The sequence below is a fragment of the Aedes albopictus genome, chromosome 2 (genome assembly GCF_035046485.1).
Source record: "Aedes albopictus strain Foshan chromosome 2, AalbF5, whole genome shotgun sequence".
NCBI lineage: Eukaryota > Metazoa > Arthropoda > Insecta > Diptera > Culicidae > Aedes > Aedes albopictus.
In genome coordinates this window covers 104,251,600-104,263,644 of record NC_085137.1, presented here as the reverse complement: position 1 = coordinate 104,263,644, position 12,045 = coordinate 104,251,600, and the positions used below count along the sequence as shown (strand labels likewise).

At 38.9% G+C, this 12,045-nt stretch overlaps 1 protein-coding gene and 1 long non-coding RNA gene across 2 annotated transcripts in view; one reads left to right on the top strand and one right to left on the bottom strand.

Moving 5' to 3' along the window:
- The window catches only part of LOC115255072 (uncharacterized), a 149,003-nt gene that overhangs the window by 87,046 nt on the left and 49,912 nt on the right, over nt 1–12,045 (top strand). Inside the window, exon 4 of the long non-coding RNA XR_003892104.2 lies at nt 6,484–6,500. This is a non-coding gene — a long non-coding RNA (uncharacterized LOC115255072). The remainder of the gene's footprint in view (nt 1–6,483; nt 6,501–12,045) is intronic.
- Nucleotides 6,459–8,354, bottom strand: LOC109407355 (cytochrome P450 9e2-like). The gene is made up of 2 exons (XM_019680360.3): nt 7,675–8,354; nt 6,459–7,615 (listed from the first exon to the last, which is right to left on the bottom strand). The coding sequence occupies exons 1-2, from the start codon at nt 8,301–8,303 to the stop codon at nt 6,562–6,564; spliced, it is 1,683 nt and encodes a 560-aa protein (XP_019535905.3). The 5' UTR covers nt 8,304–8,354; the 3' UTR covers nt 6,459–6,561.

Here is a 12,045-nt window from a genome sequence, read left to right as displayed (position 1 = left end):
TATTGCACATTTCGCAGTTAAAAGTGCGATGAGGAAGTGCGGAATCTCAAATAAAAGTGCGATTTGATGTCAGATCGTTTTGGTGTCTTCATCGCACTTATTCATTAGCTCTTAGGAACAATGGAAATTCGCGGCAAAATTTCTTAAATTTCGCGGGCAGATATTGTAAATTTCGCGGCACTGTCGCGGTCCCATATTTTTTACTGTTTTGCTGAAGAAAACTCTAATTTTGCATGTCAAATAAATAATTCACTTGGTTTTTAGAGGTCTTATCATGAATTCATCGAAAAATTAACAAATTTGATGAAAAATTAGAAAACAAGCATACATTGAATATATAGTAAACTTGTATTATGCGATACAGAATCGTGTATAACTTACCAATGTCAAAAGATATCAGTCGATTTATGTTTAGAAAGTTGAAATTGATGGAAATTTATAAGGAATGTTCACAATTTTGTCAGTTTTCGCGGCATTTCGCGGGATTTCTCACATTTCGCGGCCAGAGGCAAATTTCGCGGATTTCGCGGCTTCCGCGAAATCGCGAATTTCCATTGTCCCTACGTCATGATGAATAAGTGCGGTGAAGACAACGAAACGATTTGATGCAATATAGCACTTTTATTTAAGATTCAACACTCTGTCCCGAGCAGAGGTGAATAGCAAATTGATAACAACAGAATCACATTGCCTGTTTTCATATCATAATTTGTTATATTTAACTTACAAAAATATATCTTTTTTATAGGGCAATCTTATTTTGTTATGTTCAAGTTTTTGGGTTATATCCACAAGATAACCTTTTAATAATACTCTACTATAGAGAATGTACAAATATGTGATGAAGAATAACACAACAATAACAAGTTTCCTGTTATTAAGTTGTAATTGATCTAACAAAACATGTTATTGGAATAGTCTTCCAGGAATATTTTTTTTTTTGTTATGATATTTGTTATTTTGCCGCTTATGACAGAAGTTTATAACATGTTATGCTAATAACATAAAGATTACTGATTCCATTATTCCGTTATTAAGCCAAAATAAAATATTTTATTATTTTGTTGATATTTTCTTCTGCTCGGGGTCGCAGTTCAATTAGCAATGCAATAAACTATATTGATTTAACTGTTATCAGAGATAAAATATCTTAAAAAAATATTATCAAAACATTGTTCCAGGAGCATTTGAACAGTATCAAAATTTGATATTTGAAAATCAAATAAATAAACTTCTGCTGGTAAAAATAGTAAGAGCAAAACTTGACCTTATGTACGACGTGATGTTGCAGTAGTAAATTTTAGATTGATTGATTTGTCTTTATTAAATTTTAGATATTATTACCAGATCTTTTACGTATATCAATCAAACTTATCTGGGAGCGGACCTGGTGTGATGGTTAGAATACTTGACCATCACGCCGAGGACCTGGGATCGAATCCCACTCCCGACAAACTCGCAAAATGTGAGTTCTTCCTTCGTAAGGGAAGTAAAACGTGGGTCGCAAGATGAACTAGCCTAGGGCTAAAAATCTCGTAATACAGATAAAAAATAATCAAACTAATCTCACTTTTTGATCTCGTTTGTAAAATGTATGAAAAAAGTTTCGAAACATTAAGGACAAACGTCTTGAAATCCCGCTTCAACAGTACACAAATCTCAAGAAGCAAACTTTAAACAACAGCGCATTTTATAATTGCTCACTTATAATAAGCTTACAATAAGAAGACCAGGTGGTCTCCATTTAGCCTAGTGGTTAAGGCTATGGATCGCCAATCCGGAGACGGCGGGTTCGATTCCCGTTCCGGTCGGGAAAATTTTCTCGACTCCCTGGGCATAGTGTATCATTGTACTTGCCTCACAATATACAAATTCATGCAATGGCGGCAGGCAAAGGAAGCCCTTCAATTAAAAACTGTGGAAGTGCTTAAAGAACACTAAGTTGAAGAGAGGCAGGCCAAGTCCCAATGAGGACGTAGAGCCAAAAAGAAGAAGAAGAAGAAGTGCGCTGATCTTGTTTACGAAGAGATTTGTTCCCTCGAAATCGTGAGTATTTGCCAAAGTCGTCCATTGTGGTGGCAATTTTGGGATTCTAACAAGTCTGCCCTAAAAGTAATCCAACTTACTTCAAAAACTCATATCACCCCACTTTCCCCTCTGCTTTTGGACCGAAATCCGGGATACGGGCACGACGACAGAGCAGTGTGACACGGAAGAGGAAGTCGTTGAAAGCGGTCCACTCTGGGGTGGAGTGGGTGGTTTGGTGGTGCTACGAGGAGGGAATCAAACAAAAACAACAACAATAACAAACATACGTATCAGAGGTCGTTCGATTGCGATGAAGCCCAGCAAAGAGGATGCCGAAAAATCTTCATGCTCGCCACGACGACGACGACGACGCGATGCAACGTTCTGTGTGTGCAATTTCTCCTTGCACCGCCACCCGTGCCGGTCGAACCGCCCCTTCCCCCTCCCATTCGATGGTGTAGACTGTTTCGGTTTCACACAATGTTGCTCGAAAATATGCTTCTCATATGCTCGTCGCTGCTGCTGTTGATGTATGTGAACGTGTGTGTGTAATGTGTATGGCGGTGTCATGTTATGCTTACTATGCTGCAAATACACATATATTTTGCAATGTTTAGGATTGCGGTGCGATGGTACACATGAAAAACTAAATTGAGCAATGCGACCATATGCAATGCATGCTTATGCTGGGAACCATGCTTGAGTGGTAGAATGGCGCAATTGGGATTGTTAGCAGTAGAAGATCGAGAGATGTGCGGGTTTTGTTTTATTCTAAAAAAGTTGATAAATTAATTGTAGACCCATGTTTCCTATTCGATTTGCGATAACTTTGGGCAAGTATGGTAAACAAAATGGAATTTCATACCATGATCGTTATCATAACGTCCACTACTAGCGATTATGAGTCTCCATAGTACTCGGTTTGCTATTGAATTCTACGGTTAGCGGACAAAAAATGGAGACTCATGGTTTGTGATAGCATTAGGGTAACTCTCGCTGAGACCGTCCCACTATTTACACCATGTCTTCAAAAACGTTTAAGGTGGCGATTTTCTGAAAGTCTTCCCCAAAAAAGTAAGAAAAATGCATTTGGTTAACCAATTTGATGGATCCCCCGTTAGTTCGAGCCACAACCATTTTTGCGGACCCCTCGATTTTGATCAATTGTTGGCTCATTTAAACCGTTATAACTCAAAAGTTTCTCCAAAAACCACCTAATAACAAAATGTTGTTGAAAAGAGGAAAGATAGGGCTACTATTTACAGTTATAAAAAGTTGGGTCGGCCATATTGATTTTGGTCACCATCTTGGATTTTTATACCAAAACTGTTTTTTCACCATGTTGGCAACCGCCGATTTTCAAAATTTTTGCGTCAATCGAAAGCATTTTTACACAACATATCTAAAATTTAGAGATGTATCTTTTTCTTATCAAAAGTTATCTGCACTTTTGTAAATCATGACACTTTAGCGCACAGGGACAGGTGCCGGTTGTTTACATAAATGCAGCGTTATTTCACAGTGTTTACGAACATTTATTTAAAATCTTAATCCACTAATGAAAAGTTGAAAGTTTCAGTTTTTCAAAACATCAAAAAAGTTTAAAAAGCAATGTCCGCATCATTGAGAAACAGTTAAAAACGGGAACGAACTTCCAATTTTCCCTAATTTGGCTACAGGTGCCGTTGTGTATATTTACATGCAGGCGTATTTTTTGATGCTCATGATGTCATGATTAACAAAAGTGCAGATAACTTTTGATAGGAAAATGATACAACTCTAAATTGTTGATATGTTGTGAAAAAATGTCCCCGATTTCGATTGACGCAAAAATTTTGAAAATCGATGGTTGCCAACATGGTGAAAAAACAGTTTTGGTATAAAATTCCAAGATGGCGGCCAAAATCAATATGGCCGACCCAACTTTTTATAACTGTAAATAGTAGCCCTATCTTTCCTCTTTTCAACAACATTTTGTTATTAGGTGGTTTTTGGAGAAACTTTTGAGTTATAACGGTTTAAATGAGCAAACAATTGATCAAAATCGAGGGGTCCGCAAACATGGTTGTGACTCTAACTAACGGGGGGTCCATCAAATTGATTATCAAAATGCATTTTCTTACTTTTTTGAGGAGGACTTTCAGAAAATCACCACCTTAAACATTTTTAAAGGCATGGTGTAAATAGTGGGACGGTCTCAGCGAGAATTACCCATTACCAACAGAACCAATAAATGGCTGAGTAAAACATGTATGCTACAACCAGCTGTAATTTGATTGACTTCGAACATGGATGGCATAAACAACCATGCGCCTCCATGTGTTTCTCAATATCCTTGGGAACACATGACTGATAATGAAATCACCAGAAAACCTTAATTGCAAGCAAGATAAACCGGAAGTAGTCAATTAAAAAAAAAGACACGGACACTGTCTGCAGCCAAAGGCTGTACAGACTAATCAAAATTTAAAACTGAATAACGGACATTACGAGCATCAATGGATATAAGGAAGAAAGACTTCTTGCGAAAACTTTCATCATTGGAGCGGGAATCGAACCATCACTTCATGGCATGGTATGACTATACGATTTGTGGCATTCATGAATGATTTTATGAGTTGGACTACTTATCCCACCTTGGAATTACGAACTTTGGTCACCTACTCTATAAGTCACGCACTGCAGTTCATTAATGTGAGCACCCAACTAAATAGCAGGCAGTTCTTTAGTTCCTTGTTGTTGGCCTTGTTGTTCTTCAGTTCTCTAATTGCTGTCCTAACTTCGTCTAGCGTTGGAGGTTCCATAGCCTGTCCGTCGTCATCGATTCTGTCTGTGGCTCTTCCATTCCTACCGTTCAAAAATACCTCGAAGTGCTTTCTCCTCCTGGGAGCCACCATTGTTTTTATTTCTGTCAGCAAGTTTCACATGCCGGCAGATGGCAGCACACCATTGATAGCAAAATCTTCGCTTACCCTTCTATTTCATACTCTCTTGCGCCTGAGCAATCACATTTTCCTTATGCTATCTGTTCCTTTTTTGCGGTGGATTTGCCTTTCGGCTACTTTTGCTTTCCGCTGGAACAGATCAACTGCCAAGCGAGTTACTAAAACACGGTGGAGAAGCACTGGTGAGAGCACTGCACTGGGTCATTACCAAGATTTGGAAGGATGAAGTATTACCGGAGGAATGGATGGAAGGTATCGTGTGTCCCATCTACAAAAAAGGCGACAAGTTGGATTGCGGGAACTATCGCGCGATCACACTACTGAGCGCTGCCTTCAAGGTATTCTCTCAAATTTTATGCCGCCATCTATCACTGATTGCAAGAGAGTTCGTGGGGCAATATAAGGCTGGGTGAACACGCTACAACGGACCAGATATTCGCCATTCGCCAGGTGTTGCAGAAATGCCGCAAATACAACGTGCCCAGGCCCACACATCACTTGTTCATCGATTTTAAATCGGTGTATGGAGTGATGTGTGTAGTTCGAGTATCAGGGACAACCTCGAGTCCCTTCGAATCTCGCAGAGGGTTACGGCAAGGTGATGATCTTTCGTGCTTGCTGTTCAACATTGCGTTAGAAGGTGTAATAAGGAGAGCGGGGATAAACACGAGTGGGACGCGTTTTCACGCGGTTTTCACGAAGTCCGTTCAGTTGCTTGGTTTCGCTGATGATATTGATATTATAGCTCGTAAATTTGAGACGATGGCGGAAACGTACATCCGACTAAAGAGTGAAGCCTGGCGAATCGGATTAGTCATTAATGTGTCGAAGACAAAGTACATGATGGCAAAGGGCTCCAGGGAGCAATCACCGCGCCCGCCACCCCGAATTTATATGGGGGTGATGGGGGAAGAGCAACAGACGAAAAATTGCAAGTGCCGGGGCCGGACTCGCACTCATGACCATTCACTTATGACGTGAACGTGTGACCAATACGCTATGGGCCCCGGCATATATAATAACTTTTTCGGGCTCACGAAATATGTAGAAACTTCTGTCAAAAAATTAGTTCTTTTTATCTTGTACCGACTTTTCAAATCCTCTAAGCCGAATATCCTCTTCGAATGAGTGTAATCAGTTTCGTACCTTTTGATTCCGCAAATATTTTGCTTATCCTTTGACAGATACGCGTATTTCGACTACCGCTTGTAATCTTCTTCAGTGTCAGTTATCCAATGTCAGTGTATAACTGACACTGAGGAAGATTACAAGTGGTAGGTGAAATACGCGTATCTGTCAAAGGATAAGCAAAATAGGGGCGGAATTAAAAGGTACGAAACTGATTACACTCATTCGAAGTAGTTCTTTTTAGCCCAGAATAATATTATGTAGCCATTAATACTCACTAACAGTCGATATTCTCTTATCAATCTATCAATGGTTTAAAATTTCTTCTTGTATATCCCAATAAAGATCACTCAGTAATTAAGTATTTCTTCCTTTATTTCAGATGCTTCTATTTTAACCGTAAGTATTTTACATTGTTTTAAGAATATGTAGTTTTCAAAATTTGCACACATTATGTCTCTTATTTGATTCGTGGAACCAAATTCATCCAGAAACCATTTTTGGCATTGAGCCCACTTGATCGTAAATCAAGCTGAATCGGTACATCGGTCTTCTTCGAAAGCTCCACATCGAAGCTTGTCAGCAAATAAAACAGATAACACTTGGCCTGCATCAGTGTTAACCTCGAACCGATACAATTCCGAGGCCCGGTTCCAAACGGCAGATAAGCATCCTGGTTGAGGCTAGCTCGGTTCTGGTCGGAAAACCGCTCCGGATCAAACCGTTCCGGGTCCGGGTAGTACTGCGGATCACGTTGAATTTCGTGGATTGGGAAGAACAAAACCTGCCCTTTGTGTATTGTTACTTTGCTGCCATTGGCGTTTTCCAAAGTGTAAGGCTTGGTGCAGCGCCGGTTGGTGACGCCAAACGGTGGCCACTTTCTAAGCGTTTCGGTGATTACCATGTCCAGATACTTCATTTGCTGCATCGATTCGTATGTTAGTTTAGTGTTATCAAGCGATCTTTTTGTGGCATCAACTTCTTTTCTCAGCTTCTGTTGCACATCAGGATTCATTGCAATTTCGTATAAAGTGAAGCACACCAAAGTGGTGGTTGACTCGATTCCGCCGAAGAAAAACGACGCAGATGTAGCAGCAATATCGTAATCAGACCATTCGACCATAGTTTTCGACGGGACTTCCAGATGTTCTTGGACTGTTGAGAAGCCGGCGTTGTTTAGAGTTTCATCTGTTTTGTCAGCTTTCAACTCATTCTTGCGAGCTTGCAGCATAAGATGAATGAAATCCGGTCGAATGATTTTCTTCTCCAATCGATATTTGATAACTTTCGATACGACATCATAGTAAAAGTTTGCGATGTCCTCAGGAATAATGCGTATTTTGATGATTTTTAGCAGTGCTTCTGGCAGAAGGGTTAAAATAAAGAACCGGAACCCTTGGAGACCAGATGTCGTTGCCATACGTTTTCCATAGGCATAGAGTTCATTATCAGGGTCATGAACGGAATCGATGTCCATACCGATAGAGATTGATGTCATAACATCGTTACCCAGTCTGGAAAATAATTGTAACGTTAACTAAAAATCCTAAATACTTACATCAATCACAATTACTTTTGAAACAAATCTCTCATTTCCTTCTCGAGTTTATCTCCAGCTCCAGCTGCATCTTCCACCAGTCGTTTCATCGCTCCATCGGTATAACTGGTCAACAGCTCGAACATGTTCCGCATTTTACTTCCCGTGAATGCCGGACTAAGTGCCGTTCTTCCATGTTTCCATCGCTGTCCATCGGAGAAAAACAGCGACCGTCCCAGAAATGGATCCACCTCTACGGACACATTGTTTGCATGATCCGTAAAATGATCGAAATCCCGAATGCCAATCTGCTTGATCAATTCCGGATCGTGAATCAGATATCCAGGCTCACGGAACGAGAAGAATCCGGAAAACCGATTTCCAGGAAACAGCCGGTATCCTTCCGTCGTGGCTTCGACCGGAGATTTCTCTCCCTTGATGTAGGGCCATATCGCCCCAAACAGCGGATACGGTTTCAGGAAAGGCACATTCAACTTCTCAAAGTAATCAAACGTTGCCACGCTCCACCGGTAGATAAGATAACCTACTGCAACCAGCAGCAAAAGCAGTATCATTGTACAGCAGTGCACTGTCGAATCGGAACTGAGGGGAACTTGACCTAAACTGTGGGAATGACTTTTTATTTTGAATGTTTTGTTTGGCATTAAAAAAGAAGTGGGCGATAAGAATTTGGGTCCAGATTATATTCAGCACGGCGATAAGATACTAGCGAAATTGAAGCTCATTGACTCGTGACCGTGATATTAGCAAATTAAGTGCATAGTCATGCCAAACATGAAAGTATTAGTGAGCTAATGCTATGTAGAATGGAAAATTTCTAGAGCATTTTATAGTACTTATCTCTAATGCTTGTACTTGTGCATGCCCTCTAATATAACATCAATTCGATTCGGTATACATACTTAAAAAATAGGTAAATAAAATGTTTTCAGATATTAATTTTATAAAAATGTATTGCATTCATTCTTATCTACTTTGATCGCAATAAAAAATCAGGAACAAAAGCTGAGATTACTACCAAAGCAACAACATGCAAGAGCAAGATTGCGGCGAAATGTTTATGATAAAAAGGATTATGAATTCAAACCTCCCTCGCCAGGGCAGGCTGAATTTTTTTTTTATTATAATAACAGTTCAACGACGACATTAACTGTAAAGTCCATTTAATTTAGACCATTGCCCTAGAGAGCCTCTCTTAATGATAATCTTTGAAAGCTCTATGAAATCAAATCTGTTGAGAATTCCACGGGTTATTATGGCAAAAAATTGAAACAAATTATAAGATGCATGTTTAAAATAGACCAATTTACAAAAAAAATCATATAATAAATTAATAATTATGACTTTTTTTTTCTTATGCGTAATTTTATGTTAAATGAAACGTTTTTCAAAGCTTATTATATAAGTCACGAATGTTTGAAATTTCGGTTAATTGAATCCAGAGATTTAACAGTCCAAAGCTGGCTATCGGATAATTATGTATTTTTCTCACTCCATGCAGAATAGCCCGGTCTTTTCCATATTTGAACAATGGATAGATAAATAGTTGACCAACTTACAGTAAATATTTGAGAGATTTTGGTGCACTTTTCGAAAATTTACAACTGGTAGATAATTCATTAATCCCACTCCCGACAAACTCGCAAAATGTGAGTTCTTCTTTCGGAAGGGAAGTAAAGCGTGGGTCCCGAGATGAACTAGCCTAGGGCTAAAAATCTCGTTAATACAGATAAAAAAAAAAGATAATTCATTGTCTATCCCCTGTATTAGTATTATGTCAAAATCTACAACATTTTTGCGTGAAATTCGTTAAATATGTACACTACACGAAACCTTACAATATGCACCTCTAAGAAGCTTATATCTTGCAGCAAGCATTATTGGCTTTTACAAAAGTTTTGTATAACTCATGTATCATATGGTTGGTTGGGCTTTAGGACATTTGGTCGAATGACATTTGGTCGAAAGACGTTTGGTCGAATGACATTTGGTCGAAAGTACGTTTGGTCGAAAGGACATTTGGTCGAATGGACATTTGGTCGAAACCCATTTTGTGGAAGAAGAAGCATATGACATTTAGTCGAATGGACAATTCGTCGAATGGACATCTGGTCGAAAGGCACTAACCGACGAAAAGAGATTTAAGTGGAAAAAATATTATAGATTTCGGTATCTGAATTTATTTGTTACTGAACTTATTTGGTTGAAAGTATGTATGGTCGAATAGACGTTAAGTCGTTTAGCAATTCAATCATGTTAATAATATCAAACATTAAACAGCAAATATTTCATTCAAGGGTGTTTACTATTATGGTAACTTGTTTTGCAATGTAATTTTCGTTTGCATTGGTGAAGTAGTTGATTTTCCATCGAAGATTTCTCCTTATCTTTAATATTGGCTCTTCTTTCAAGTTTAATCATTTCATTGCATTTTTGTGTAGCACATACTGGCTTATCCATCAAAGGTTTCTCCTTCTTTTCAACATATGCTGTTCTTTCTAGTTTGTTATTTGTGCTGACAGTGGACATTATGGTTGTGATTTTTTTTTTCTCGATGATTTTTCCTTCTTTTGAACATAGGCTATTCTTTCAAGTATCGTATTTCTACTATGTTTGAATGTTATAGCTGCTGTCTTTTTTCATGTATTTTTCCTTCTTTAAAACATAGGCTATTCTTATACGTTTATTAATTCTCCTAGGATGTTAGGTTATTCGCCTCACGATGGCGTAATGCACGTTCAGCGTGTCTGTTTGGGTCATACTGACCCCAACATCGTTTTCCTGTACGCTGTACCAACTGCTGAATGTTTCAGAAGATTTTTTTCCTTTTGAACACAAGCTGTTCTTCATTTAGCTGATGCCTTTTTTAGATAGTTTTCCTTCTTTCAAACATAGGCTGCTCTTTCAAGTTTACTAATTTCATTGCGTCATGTATCAACTGCTGATTTTTTTCATCAGTGGTTTTACCTTCTGGGGTTTTGTTCATGTTTCCTGATTTTACTATGTTCATATGTTGCAGCTGCATATTTTTCATCTGATATTTTTTCCTTCTTTTAAACTTAGGCTGTTCTTTCATGTAGTGTTGCACTTGAACTGAACAGGAGTCGAAAATAATATAAATGTTTTAAATGTTTTGATTCAAACGCAGTAGTAATTTAACTTGCGTGTCAGAGCTTACTGCTCACGAACGCCCGTTCAGATACCGATTCAGCTCCGAACTCATATGAGCTTACTCTATCGGTATGTTATGCGAATAAACTGGTCAGGTCACCCGAAGTTTCAGAAAATCCGTAAATAGAAATATACATTGTGGGGTTGAGAAGGGTTGAGGTGTAAGAAAGTGTGAATGATGGCCATGACTTTTTGAGATTTTTTTCTGGAATAGCCCACCAATGGACTGATGACAATACTGATTGGACAAGACTATTGGTTTATGATCTTTGATGGTTTTTGTAGCTGACATGCCGAGTATGTTCCTGAAAATCCGGATTTTCCGAAAAACACGGTAATCAAACCGGTTCACTTGGATATGCTCCCAATAAAAAAAAAAGTTTCTGAATCAAATCCCAAGAAATCTTAAAAAAAAAAAATGGCGGATATATAACCATTTCAGTTTTGAGGGTACCAGGGTATCATGCAGGCATTTTCGCTCGCGTTTCAACTTCCAACTGAAGAATTTTCAAATATTTCTGATCGCAGCGTGCCGAGTTTAAACTTGAACGCGTTTAAATGCGTCAGTTTTTACATGCTATCCTGTTATGATAGTATCAATCTGCAAGCAAGTATCACCTCTCGGGTAACACTAGGTGTGTTTTCGGACATCCTCATCCACGAAGTAAATAGGTACTGCTGATTTGCATTGCTCTAGCAGCGAATGCTACAAGCCGCAGAGCAATATTGTTGGCAACGAAATGAAAGTTTTCCAATGACAGGTTCAAAGGTTCAACGTCGGTATTCTGCAGTTCACGAGTCAGGTGCGCAAGACGTATGGGTTCTCACGTTCCAAGATTTGATTTTCCAATCGTTATCTTTAAATCGTTGCCTGGTCTGTTGCTGTTAAATCAATCCGTTTTCTCTAGTTTTGCTTTTTCTGTTACCGGGGCTGCTCTGCCTACATGGCGCTCAAGGGGCTACCACCTTGGGTACGCTCCTCCCTATTGAGTATTCGGAACGTACCTCCTCAAGCTGAAGTTGGAAATACAACAGTACGCGGACTGCACGACCTGCTAAGCACATAACTCTTATCTTGCGATTTTTGTCATCGAATGGTCTAGTGTCTTTTCATCCGTTAGTGCCTTTAGACCAGATGTCAATTCGACGAATTGTCCGTTCGACTAAATGTCACATATGACTACTCCATAATATGGGTTTCGACCAAATGTCCAT